At 67.9% G+C, this 13,039-nt stretch overlaps 1 protein-coding gene across 11 annotated transcripts in view; it reads left to right on the top strand.

Annotated features, from left to right (window-relative positions):
• Nucleotides 1-13,039, top strand: part of KCNQ1 (potassium voltage-gated channel subfamily Q member 1) — a 321,029-nt gene that overhangs the window by 36,072 nt on the left and 271,918 nt on the right. For all 11 annotated transcript variants that reach the window (XM_030331340.1, XM_030331346.1, XM_030331343.1 and 8 more), the window contains exon 2: nucleotides 9,333-9,423. In XM_030331340.1, the coding sequence (XP_030187200.1) occupies nucleotides 9,333-9,423 (91 nt within the window). The remainder of the gene's footprint in view (nucleotides 1-9,332; nucleotides 9,424-13,039) is intronic.

The following is a 13,039-nucleotide window of genomic DNA, read 5'->3' as shown; positions in this document are numbered from 1 at the left end:
GGGGGGTGGGCTCTGTGAACGGCGCGCCCCGGACCCTCGGATGCGGTGTGGACGCCATCCCCCGAGCGATGGGCTGGGGCGGGCACGGGGTGGGCTCAGGACCGCGGCTGTCGGTCAGGGGGCCCGCGGTCCTCGGTGACCACCTGTTCCCACCGTGCCTTGGCCGGGGGTGCGGACGCCGGCCGGGCAGATGTGTCCGCAGCAGGGAGGTCCCCATGATGGGCAGTCAGGGAAACCGCGTCTGTCTCCCACCCCCAACCTCCCTGCCCCTGAATCCCTGCTTCCCCCCTACCACGCGTCCCCGCCTCACGCCCCCTCCCCCTGCCTCCCTGCCTCCCTGCCTCCCCGCCACACACATCCCTGCCTCACCCCATCAACTTCCCGGTCTCCCCCACCCCACCACCTTCCTGCTGAAATCACCCCGCATCCTTGCCTCACCCCCCCATGCCTACCTCACCCCCCTCGTCCCCGCCTCCCACAGGCTTCTGGGCGCTCTGTAGGAGAGCTTGCGTGCAGCCTTGCCCGACCGGTCTCTCTCCCGGGGCCTGGGGCTGGGCCATGCCCGGGTCCCCGGGGGTGCCCTCTGGGGTCCGGCCCGTTCCTCCCCGGCACCTCCCACACCACAGCGGCAGGCTGGCGAGGCGCTGTGCCCGGCTGAGAGCTTCGTGTGGGGGCAGGGCCGCCCGGGGAGGCCCGGGTGAAGGGCCCCATTCAGGAGGCCCGCCCCGGGCTGTGTGGGCCGGGCTCCCGCTCCCCATGGGCAGTCCTGTCTTGTTTTGTCAGCAGAGGCTTTCCTGCTCTGCAGGTGCAGGGGACGGGCCCCCCTGGGGGCCTCTCGGGGGGGGGGGGGGGGGGAGGAGGCTGTGGCCGGGCTCCAGGGCCCTCACCCTGCTCCCTCCCTGAAGCGGGGTCGCCCTGGCCCTGCCCACCCCCGGGCCTTCTGAGGAGTCAGCGTCCTGTCCTGTCCGGGGAACCTGGGCCGCGGGCGGGTCCCGCGGGACGGGAGGACTCCGGGGGACCCTGCCCACCAGGCCAGGGCCTCCCCGGTGCCAGCCGACCGGGATTAGGGGGACCCCAAAGGGGGTGCGGGTGGGGTGTGCGCTGAGGCCAGTGGGCGTGTGGGCGTCCCGTGTCTGTGGGGTGGGGGGGGTGGGGGTCACGCAGCTGGCCGTCTCTGGCCTCGAGGGATCGGGTGGGCCAGCCCAGGGGTTGGGTGGGCCCCACCTTGGGTTACAGGCTGCCCACGAGGGCTTTCCGGCCTCTCGGAGGACCTCTGTCTCTAAGACACGGGGTCAGGGCTTTGGGGAGGGCGGGGAAGGAGGGTGGGGGGCTTGGCCCCGAGGACAGTATGGGTGACCCCTCAAGAGCTGCCCTTGGACTACTGGGGTCTGGGCTGGGGGGCCAGGGCTGGAGGGTGAAGCATGACACGGGGTCGTTCCGGCCCTGTGGGCGGTGAGCTGGCCCGTCCCCGGCACATGGTGCCCCTCTACGGAGAGGGGCCCCTGGGCCGTTCCCCGTGAAGGGATTTCGCTGTGTGGTCTGGGCCGGCCTGACCTCGCTGAGCCTGATTCCTCCTCTAGAGAAGCAGGGCCCGCTGGGATTCTCTCCCAGACCCCGCGTTCAGGCCTTTCACAGGACGGAGCCACGGCCCCAGAGGGAGCGCGGGGCTCCCCCCTCCCCCGCACTGCCTTTGCTCCTTTTGGGGGAACCCCAGGCTTCGGCATTTCTAAGCCTCTGTTTTCCCGCCTGAGAGATGGGCGTCCTAATACCTAACTCGCTGCCTCAGTCGGGGGTCCGGGAAACACTCTGGTGTCGTTGATGGAGCCGGGTCGGCCGCACAGGAACCCCCCGGCTCTGACCGCTGTCCTTCTCGTCAGTGACCGTAGGCTGCTGCCCCCTGCCGGGTCACCCCCTGGTGTCTGCACGACGGACGAGGGGCCTCGTTCTGGCAAGGTTCCTGGTCTGCGCCTGCCGGGTCACCCTCTGGTGTCCACATGACCAATGAGGGCCTCGGCCCGGAGAGGTTCCTGGACTGCACGGGCCCAGGCGGGAAGGCAGGGCCCTTCTGAGGGGCGGGCGGTGGTGCCAGCTGCAGACAGGACCTGGCAGTGAGTGAGGGCATCCACCCGCCCTCTCCTCAAAGTGCTGGGCAGCTCCTCGGAGCCACAGAGCCCTGGTGGTCTGGGACCGCTCCCCAGGGCGTGGCCCAGGTGCCCCGGCCCGAGGCCCCCCTGTCGGGTTCAGGGGTCCGCAGGCATCTGTTTCGGAAGAGACAGCGAATCCTGGGGGGCCTTCTCCAGGACCCGGAATCTGGGGCCGCTTCCTGGCCTCACCCTGCCCGCTTCCTGGATTCTTTGCTGTCTCCCTGGGGGTCGTGTTCTCCTCTGGCCTGGCACCTGCCGCTCCCTACCTCTGCCAGGACCAGGTCCCTGCCTCGGAGAAGCCCTCCCCGATCACCCCTTCCAAGGGAAATGAGAGAGGGAGGGGTTTCGGGGAGAAAGGGGTGCCCGGCTGGAAGGAAGCCCCACCTGCTCACGTCAAGTCCAGCGAGGTCCCTGCCCCCCGGGGAGTGTGTGCCCGGCCAGCTGATGCGAAAGGAGGGCAGTGCCCCGGCCCCTTGGCGACACCTGGGAAAGCCTCCTTCCCCTTCAGGGTCTGCTGGTGGTTCTTGACTCCCTTGTGAGGCCGGGCAGCGTCCCCCTGCACTCCCGCGGTCCCGGCTCCTGGGGCTCAGGCCGACAGGGTACAGGCCAATCTGATGGCAGTCGTGGCCCAGGAAACCCTTTACTGAGTATGTGCAGGGGGCATCCTTGATGCGTCCCTTCCCTACTTCCCAGTGGGGAAACTGAGGCTCAGGTCACACGTGGCTGTTTCCGCGGGCCCCTCGTGTCCCCTGGAGCGGGACCAAAGCCTCCACAGTGGGGTTGGAGGTTCCTTCATCTGGAAACGAAACTACAGCAAGAAAGACTTAGGCTGGACACAAGGAGGGACTTCCCCAGCAGGAAGGAGCCTGGGAATCCCATGCCCTCCTGGCAACGGTGGGGTCGTGTTGACCTGGCCGTCCGAAGCCCTAGGATCAACGTCCCTCCTTCTGCCCCACCTTTCTGTTTCTTGAACCTGGGCTGAGGCATCCTGGGAGTCCTGGGCACGGCCTCGACTGCTGGAAGGAGGGCAGGGCCCCTTACGCGCTCTCTCTGGGGTGCCATCGTCCGCACGCTGCCCCAGGCCAGCGCCCCCCATTGCCCTTCTCGCCCCAGATGGGAGGAGGGGAGGTCCCCCCTGCCCCGGGGGGCCTGCAGGGGCTGGCCGTCCCCAGGCCGAGGACCTCCCGAGACAGGGGGTGGCTGGGGTGCAGAGTGGGCACAGGTGAGTCCAGGATGGGACCCCTCCCTGGGGAAGATGGTGAGTGAGCTCATGGGAGCACACGCGGCCCCTGTGGGTGAGCTCGCTTGGGTTTACTCTCCCCACACCTTCTAAATAGGTGCTGAGAGGGGCTTCTTATCAGGGCGCCTGGGGGGCTCAGTCGGTTGAGCGTCTGACTTCGGCTGGGGTCATGATCTCGCGGTTCGTGGGTTCGAGCCCCGCGCGGGGCTCTGTGCTGACAGCTCGGAGCCTGGAGCCCGCGTCGGATTCTGTGTCTCCCTCGCTCTCTGCCCCTCCCCCGCTCGTGCTCTGTCTCTCTGTTTCAAAAATGAATAAACAGTTAAAAAAAAAAAAAAGGTTTAAAGAGGGGTTTCCATCACAGGCCGGCCAGGCTCAGTGCCTGTGCCTCCCTGGGCCCCGGACGGCCCTCCCGCCCCGCGGGTGGCTGCCTCAGGTGGGTGTCCAGGGCTGAGCGCCTCCCAGCTCCCCACCTACCCCGTGCCGTGTGCCCGGTGTGGCTGCGGCGACGGCTGTGACTTACCATCCGGGGTCTGTCCTCCCTCTGCCCGGGCCACACGCAGCTCCCGGAAGGTGGACTGAGGAGGGCCTAGGGTTCCCACCGCTGGCTGACCCCCGAGGCTGGGTGGAAGGAGGCCTGCGCTGGAGTCCTGTTCTCGCTGGCTTTGGTGCTGTGTGACGGTGGGCCATTTCTCGCCCTCTCGGAGCTTCCCTCCTCCTGTGATGAGAGATAGCCCTGCTTCTCAGGCTTCCCGTGAGGACTGGAGTGGACAGGAGGAAGCAGGCTTTATGCAGCTCATGGCCGCCCGCCCTCCGTGCTGGGGCCTCAGACCCACCGGGCACTTGGGGGGCTGCTGGGGGGGCCTGACAGGGGAGAGGATGTGGGTCTCAGCTCCGTGGGTGGGTGTCCCTGTTGTCTGATGGGCGCCGGCCCGGGGCTGGAGGCTCCCAGCTCAGTCACCCGCGGCCCGACGTTGGGACGTGCCTGCCGTGTGCCCTGGTCGTGTACGTGCCTCCGAGTCACGCGTGCACACGCACGCACACCGGGGAGACCCCTGAGCAGCCCCTCTAGGGCCCCCCGAAGGCTTTGGAATGACAGCCTGGGTGGCACGGTTAAGCTCACAGCCAGAGTCTCTGCCCCCAAGCCACCCCCAGTCGGCGTGGCCCTTCACGGGGTGACAGTGGGAGACCCCATGCCCCCCTCGCACACTCGAGGTCTCTGCGCTGCGGCGGGTGTGGGCAGCGAAGGGACATGAGCACAGCCGTCGGCTCGGGTCCTCACGGCCCCGCGGGGCCGTCCGGACACACGGCCGGTGTAGGGGCAGCTGGGTGTCCCACCATCACCACCTCCGGGGGTGCAGCGGCGTGTCTGGGGGTCGGCCAAGATAGGCCTGAAGTGCCTCCGGCCAGGGAGCCCCGTTTCTGTACCTGGTGGTCGGGGTTCTGAGCGGGGCCAGCGGGGTGGGTAGCCCCTCTTCGTCCCCCCATCTCAAGGGGGACAGATTCTCTGTCCTTGTGGCACGGAGCTGTCATGGGCCTTCCCAGAAGAGCGCGACCCCATCCCTGGGCTCCAGGTGTCCCCGTGTGCCTGTGACGTCCCTGTTTCGGGGAGAGGCCGGGAGGAGAGGGTGCGGGCCGAACCCCAGCCTGCCACTGCCTGCGCGGTGGCTTTGCCGAGCCTCCGCGGGCACCAGGAATAGCGGGCACGGGGCAGTGCCTCGTCCGGCTCTGAGAAGGCCGGGGGGCTGGCAGCATGGGTGCTGGGCTGGCCTGGTGTCTCCTGTGGTCCCCGGGGGCGGCCCTCCCTGCCGCCTCGGGACCCTTGCCCCGCAACTCCTGCCCACGTGCGCGCCCAGCAGCTGGGGCGGCCCTGCCTGCTCCGGGCTCATGCCAGAGCCACCCCCTGCCCACCCCCAGGTCCCTCTGTGCCTGGCACCGTTGACATGCAGGCTGGGTGTGTGGAGAGCTGCCTCCGTGCGGCGCCCTGGTCCACCGGGGGGCCCTGTAGGGCCCTGCTGAGCCTGTGGGGGTGGGGCAAGGAGGGACGGAATGGAGCACGAGGACCTCACGTCTTGACACACCCTGGAGGCCTGCGTGGAGGAGGCGGCCCTGAGAATTCCGTTCACTGAGCCCCTGACCTGAACCTAAAGCTGCGTTCGGTCGGTTCAACAGACGCTTGTGTACCAGGCCTCGCGCTGGGCCTTCAGATGGGGCCCCGCCTGGGGAGGCAGGGGGCGGTCAGTGCTGTGATGGGGGTGCGGCAGGGGCCACGGGCCCGGCGGGGGTGTCTGGAGGCCTCCCTGCAGGGGAGCTCAGGCCTGTGGGGCAGGAGGTGGCCCAGGAAGATGGGCCTGGAGTTCAGGCTTCATCTGGAGGGTCTTCAGTTGGGAGGGGGCTGGCAGGTTTGCATCTCCCCAGGGCCCTCGGCTCCCCAGTGGGGACTGAACCGCTGAGGTGGGGAGACCGGCGGGGGCTGGGCTGCGGGTTCTGGCCGCGGTGACCCCGGGCCGGTGCCGCGTGCATAGGCGCCCTGTGAGGGCCCGGCTGGAACGCGAGGTGGGAGGGTCCATGCGTCTGGGGTCCCCAGCGATGGGGACACAGGTTTTAATCTTCTGGTAAGCTTCTTGCCTGGGGGTCTGGAGTCTGGGCAGTGGGGCCTTTGGGGAGACGATGACCCAGGAGCCACACCTCCGCGGGCCCAGCCGCCTGTCGTGCGGTCCTTGGGGTTGTGGGTCGAGTCCCCGGGGCAAACCTTTTAAGGAGACGAGCCTCCGGACAGTCCCTGGTGGCAGGGTCGGGGCCGTGTGGGGGTGCGGGGAGGCGTGGCTGCGTGCTGGTGCACGTTGGGGTGTGGCAGCCAGTGGGCGGGGGGGGGGGGACACAGGCAGGGCTGCCCGGGTGTCCCTGGGGGGCTGGGCGGGAGGGAGGGACTCGGTCTCCCCTGGGGGCTGTCCTCTGCCCCTCCTGCTCATTTGTCTCCCGGACCTGAGGGGGTCGTACGGTGCAGCGTGCCCGAGGGGGACCCCGAGGAGACGTGTCCACGTCCCGACCCGGGACCCGAGAACGTGACCTCACGTGGAGAGAGGGCCTTCGCGGGCGCAGTTCAGTAACAAAAAAGGAAAAGACGAAAAGGAAGTATTTCGAATTATGTTTTAAAAACCGCTACCAATGTTTGTACCCAGTACGAATGCCAGTTTTTAGAAACTCACGGAGGTTTCCGTAGTCATTATCCTCACGAGTAACTTGTTGGCCTGGCAAACGGCCATTACGAGTGCAGGGGCCGAGCTGGGGGCCCCCACAGATGTCCGGTCCCTTGGAGCATAAGGATGAGACCTCACGCAGAAGCACCTTTGCAGGTGGGACGGAGCTCAGTGTCCTGAGAGGCCGTGGCCATCCCGCGTGCCTGGGCGGGCCCTGCACGCGGTGACGGGCGTCCTCACGCACGACAAACTAACAGCAGGGGCCACGTGACCGCACAGCCACCAGCCCAGGGCGATGCCTGGGGCCCCAGAAGCCGGGAAAGGATACGGCCCCCCTCACCCCACCCCTCCCTGCCCAGGGTGAGCCCCCACCACGGCTGAGCTGCGTCCGCGCACAATGTGGCATTCCTGCCCCGGGGTCTGTGGCTGCCATATGCCCCAGTGGGGGGGTTCAGTCTTGGCCTGAAGCCGGGGCTGGGGGGGATCCTGGGGTCGGCCAGCTTGGGCTCACGGTCGCTGTGGCCTTTGACGTGCTCCTGCTGGCTCATAGCCTCGGGGGTCCCATCAGTGGCTGTGACTCCCCTCCGGATGTCCAGGGCGTCCCGGGACGGAGGGCCAGCTCCACAGCCTGGAAGCCCTTGGAGGGCCCGTTGAACCGCGCCCCAAGGCCCCACCTCCTCACGTGGGATGACGGGTCACCTTCCGCGCGGGGTTTAGAGGGAACAGTGCCACGCAAGGGCTGGGCCCGCAAGGGGACCCGGGGCACAGCCATGCAGGACCGGAGGCCGCCGCCGTGGGAGTCCGATGTCGGGTGGGTGTCGTGGCCCGGGGCGCCGAGCTCATCGGCTCCACGGCAGGGCACCTGCCCTCGTGTGTTCCGGGGCCTTTGGAACCTTCCAGGGCGACTTTTATACAAACCGAAGCCTCTCTGATACGATTTGGGGTTTAAAACGTCAGCACCTAATCTGTTGAATCACACGTTCAAAACCCCGTCTGGCCCCGGGCTGGAGGTCCCTTGACGAGCCCTTGGTTTATCTGCCTGGAAGGTCCTGTCCTGGCGGGGGGGGGGGGGGGGGGTCCGGACCCCTGTCATGCCTCACCGCCAGCCTTTGTTAGGCTCCCTCCGTCAGCTGCTGCCCACGAACGTCACTCCCTTTCCTTTTTGAAAATTGTGGTAAAATACACACAAAATTTATCATCTTAACCGTGTCAGGTACACAGCTCAGGGACATGAAGCACATTCCGTCTCCAGAACTTTCCGTCTTCCCAAACAGAAACTCTGTCCCTGTGAAACACGGACCCCCACGCCCCGCCCCCCCAGCCCCGGCGCCCGTGCTCTGCTCTCTGTGATCCACCGCTATGTTTCAGCCTCCCCGAATTCTAGCTTAGACCCCAAGGTAAGCCCGACGGCCACGCTCTTTGGTGTTGGGGCTCCGAGGGCTCCGGGAACAGCCCGTGCTTTCTGCACGAGTGTGGTCCGCGTGAACGATTCTGACCTTCACCGGAAGCATCCCAGGGTGGAAGGGTGCCTCGGGGTGGGCTGGAGAGACCTCGCCGTGGGTTCACAGCGCCTCCCGGGAGTCTGGGCACACCCCCGACTCAGCTCCCCGCCTGCGTCCTGCCCCCGCGCCCTGGAGTGCCCTCCCGCTGTCTTGGACGGCGGCCCTGGCACGCCTCCCGCATTCTTCCGTGTTCCCAGGGCACCTGGCCGCCGCAGGTACAGGGATGATGACCGATAAGATTCAGGACGTCCCTGGTGCTTGCGGTCCCGGCCCCTGGCCAGCGGCACAAGCAGGGCACTGTCCCTCGGGGCCGACGTGGCCTCGGGGGGCCGGCGCCTCTTCTGCACCCCGCCCTGCTCCCGCACCCTGACCCAGAAAACGGGTCAGATCCCTTCTCTTCCTGGTCCTCGTGTCCCAGCTCTCGGGACGCATAGGCGGCGGGCTGGGCCGGAGCCATGGTCTCAGCCCCGTGGAGGCAGGAGGTCCTGAGCCCCCCGAGGGCAGGGACCCCGCCTCAGCGTCTCTGGGGCCCGCAGGCCCACCCGGGACAGGACAGAGTAGACACGAAGCACACTGTGTGTGTCACGACACCTGACTGACCATTTAGCCTTCAGGACGCAGCGGGGCTGGGGAAGCACGACACTTGGGGGGGCGTCCCCCGTCCCCCCGCCCTCGGTGGAGAACCCCCGGTGGCCGTCCCAGGAGGGGCTCCTCAGGCGGGCTCCCACCCCCTGGCCCGGTCTCCGCCGCAGCTCTGTCTGCACAGGGGCTTCCCCGTGACCTCTGCCCAGGAGCTCGGGGGTGAACCCCTCCTGACATCCCCTCCTGGGGGCCGGCGGGGTCCGTGCGCAGATGGGACTTGGCCCCAGTCGTCCTTCCGTGCCCGTGGGCCTCCCATGGTGGACGCTTCACATAAACGGAGTCACGCGATACGTGGTCTGTAAGCGTGGCTTCTCGACGCCCGTGTTTCGGGGTCTGTCCCGCTGTAGCGGGGGCCCGGGCCTCGTCCTTTACGGCCGGCTGACCGCGCCCCGCTCCGTGCGCCTGGTCCCCGGCCGGTGGGCCTCGGGCTGGGTGGCACTTGGAGTTCTGAGACGGGGGGGGGGGGGGGGGGAGGGAAGGGGCGTGGCTCCACTGGGCGGGGGGCGGTGGGCAGCCCCTCCGGTCCCCGGGCCTGGGCTTGTGTCTGGGGGGGAGGGAGCGGGCGGGCTGGCCGCGGAGCTGACCGCCGTGTCTTCCCACCCTGCAGCTTCCTCATCGTCCTGGTCTGCCTCATCTTCAGCGTGCTGTCCACCATCGAGCAGTACGTCGCCCTGGCCACAGGGACCCTCTTCTGGATGGTACGTAGCCGCGCGAGGGGCTGGACCGCTGCCCCAGCCGCCGGGGCTCCGGTCTGCCGGGTGAGCGGGCCGTGGCACGGAGTGAGCTGCTCTGGGCCTCTCCCGCCCGCACGGTGACCCCGGACCGATGTCCTTCCCACCCTGCCAGCCAGCAGCCGGGGACCGGAGGCGTAGAGACCCCCACGCTTGCCGGGAAGACCGCCGTCAGGCTGGGACTGGTGGTCTGGGAGGGCTTCCTGGAGGAGGGGGCTCCGAGCTGGGCTGGAAAAGGAGGACAGGAGGACCTGTCCGCACGGCTCGCCAAGCCTGCCCGGTGGCCTGGGTGGGGGGGGGGGGGGGGTGACTCCTGACCTGGGTTGAGGCCGGTACGCCGACCCCGTGGGGGTCTCGCCCCACCCCGCGCCTCTGGCCACCTGCTTGGCCCCGTCCACAGACCTGCGTCTTCCCGCCCTGCCTCGAGGTGCCGTTTTCATGGTAAACCAGAGCCCGGGGGCGCGTAGACCCTTGTGGAGGCTCTGCTGCTCCGTCCCCCTGGTCCGACTTCTCCCCCAGGGCCGCGCAGCTTCCGTGACTGTGTGCCGAGGTCTGTCCTATCTCACGACGTAGCGTCCGCGCGGCCGACCGTCCTCGCTCGTGTGGTCTTCCCAGCGACCTCTGCCGCCCAGCTGCCTAGCGTTCGGAGAAGTCTGGGGGCAGCTGGGGGACGAGCGTGGGGAGACTGCCCTCGGTCTGGTCTGGTGAGGTCTCCCGTCCACGACCGTCGCGCACCCGTCTGCCGGGCGCACAGGTTCGCGATGGGGGCTTCCGACCGCGGCGGTGACGGCTGTCCCTGGTGACGGCGACAGTGGTCATTGTCGGCCACCGTCACAGACGGGTGCTCGGACCGCACAGGGCACAGCCGCCTCCTCCTCCGTGTTTCCCGGAGGTCGTGCTCGCTCGCGGCCCCCTCGTACGTATGAAAGCTGTTGGTGGTGCTCTGTCTGGACGTGGGGTCGCGGCCGGCAGAGGCGTGTGTGGCTCGCGGGGCCCAGCGGGGGTCGGCGTGGTGGCCGTCGCGGCTGCCGGGCCCCCGGCCTTGCGGGCTGGGCGCGCTCCCGGGGTTTCTCGTGAGGAAGGGTGCCGGCCTCGGGCTGGCGGGCGGTGGGTCTTCTCTTGGCCGGCGGCATTCTCCGAGTCTGACGTGAGGGTGTCGACTGCGGGCAGCTCTCTCCCGCGTCCGTGGAGATGGTCGCACCGTGGAACCGCTCGCTGGCCCAGCATATCGCTTTCATCGTCCTGATAGGCTACGCTTTCTCGTGTAAAAGTAGGGACGTGCTCACCGTCCAAAAGCAGGATGGTGACGCTGACAGCCTTTGGGTGACAGAACTCTCCCCCGGTCCTGGGCGCCCACGGGAGCAGCCGAAGGTGCCGGCCTGGCCCGTGCCGAGGCCCTGGGGGCTGCAGCCCGGAGAAGGTTCCTCCTGCACCCGGGCAGTGTGTCAGCCGCCACTGTCCTGGCGAGGAATGTCCCCGAAGCCCTGCGCCAGTGGCCCCGATACAGGCCGGGGGAGGGGGTCCACCTCCTCTGCAGGTGAGACATGGGTGATGCTTTTCACCTGCACCTGCTTCCCAGGGTGGGGACTGTCCTTCCCGCTGGGCGGCCTCAGGTCCCAGCGGCCAGCAGCTGGGGAAAAGCGGGGAGCGTGGGACATGTCTCTGTGTTTGAGGGTATCACATGATGAGTCCTGGGCCGCACGGAGCACGTCCGAGCGTCCTGGGGCGGCCGCAGCAAAGTCACCCAGACGTGTGGCTTAAACAGCATTTATCCCCCACGGCCCAGAGCCCGGAAGTCGGAGATGAGGGGCCGGGGTGGTCTCTTCAGCGAGGACCCCCTTCCCCCTTGCAAGCGTGCCCTCTCTGTGTCCTCACGCGGGGGGTGGGGGCTCTCTGGCGTCTCTTCTTTTTTTTTTTTTTTAAATTTTTTTCAACGTTTATTTATTTTTGGGACAGAGAGAGACAGAGCATGAACGGGGGAGGGGCAGAGAGAGAGGGAGACACAGAATCGGAAACAGGCTCCAGGCTCCGAGCCATCAGCCCAGAGCCCGACGCGGGGCTCGAACTCACGGACCGCGAGATCGTGACCTGGCTGAAGTCGGACGCTTAACCGACTGCGCCACCCAGGCGCCCTCTGGCGTCTCTTCTTACAAGGACACTGACCTTACAGAACCAGGGCCTCATCCCAGTTACCTCAGTTTACCCAATTGTCTCCTTAACGAGCCCATCTCCAAATGTAGTCACATTCCAAGGTGATTGGGGGTTGGGGCTCCCACGTGTGAACTTGGGGGGCAAACAGTTCGGCCCATGAAGCCCCCCGAGTGGCTTGGGGTGGTCACTCTGGTACCGGGAGCTTGGCTCTTGGGTTTTGACAGGCCCCGATGACATCTGGAGTCTGGGTGGGCGGAAGGCACGCCGGGTGTCCCTGCACGCAGCGGGCTGTGTGAACTGGGGGCCCTGAGTTCAGGTGGCGACTTGCCCCGTCCTCGAGAGCTCAGGCAGGGCCTCCAGGCGCAGCTGGGGGGGGGGGGCGGGGGGACAGGACCGAGGCTGCCGAAGCTGCCAGGCCCTGCCGACCGGGACCCTGGCAGTCATGGCCGGCACCCCGATGTGTCACTGGGACCCCGGGCCCTGCGCTGTCCGTGGAAACCAGACCCACGGACGACGGCCCCAGGGTGGGGGCAGCCCCTGGCAACCTCAGGCCCTGTGTGGTCTGGCCTCCACTCTCCTCTTGCCCAGGAACACCTCCCTGCCAGACAAGGCTTGTCCCGTTCGGAGCACATAGTTCATTCCATGGCACAGGGCTGCTCAGAGCATCCCACCTGTCCCCCCAGCAGCCCCTCCAGAATCCCACCTGTCCCCCCAGCATCCCGGCTGCCCGCCACCATCTCGGCTGCCCCCCACCATCTCGGCTGCCCCCCAGCATCCCAGCAGCCCCTCCAGAATCCCACCTGCCCCCCCCCCCCCGCATCCCGGCAGCCCCCCCATCTCCATTTCTCCTGGGCATCTCCTCTGCCTGCCCGCCCTCAGTCACAGCATCTTTGAGGCCCGCGTGCCACCTGGTGGCCGTTGTGTGAACTGCATGCGCAACGCCCCGGCTGCGGACCGGGGCTCAGCAGGGGCTGGGAAGGGGGAGGCTTGAGGGTACTCCTTCCTGCGGGCCCCAGGTCGGGTGTGTCAGCGAGCAGCCGCCCTGCCCCCAAGCGGAGAGCCCACTCCCACTGCGTCCCGCCTTCCCTCCACCCGTTTGAAGGCAGAGACCCCTGCGGCCTCCCTTGTCCCCCACCCTCTCGTGTCCGCTGCCTCCTGCCACCCTCGTGTCCCAGCAGGGGCCCTCTCCGCACGCAGCCTTCTCTGGGGCGGGCAGGGCCTTCTAAAACAAGCCTCACCGTTCCCAAAGCTCCCTGTTGCATTTAGGAGAAACCTGGCCCTCTGTCTGGGCCTCCAAAGTGCCACACACTCAGGCCCTCTCCCCCTGCCTCCACCTCACTCTCTCCCTCTACCCCAGTGCGCTGTGTGCTGACCCTCGGACTCTCCCCACTGCTGCCTCGGGGCCTTTGCACACGCTCTGCTCTTGGCCTGC

The sequence above is a fragment of the Lynx canadensis genome, chromosome D1 (assembly GCF_007474595.2).
Source record: "Lynx canadensis isolate LIC74 chromosome D1, mLynCan4.pri.v2, whole genome shotgun sequence".
Classification (NCBI taxonomy): domain Eukaryota; kingdom Metazoa; phylum Chordata; class Mammalia; order Carnivora; family Felidae; genus Lynx; species Lynx canadensis.
Note: the sequence above shows the minus strand (reverse complement) of the source record. Positions and strands in the feature narration are given on the sequence as shown.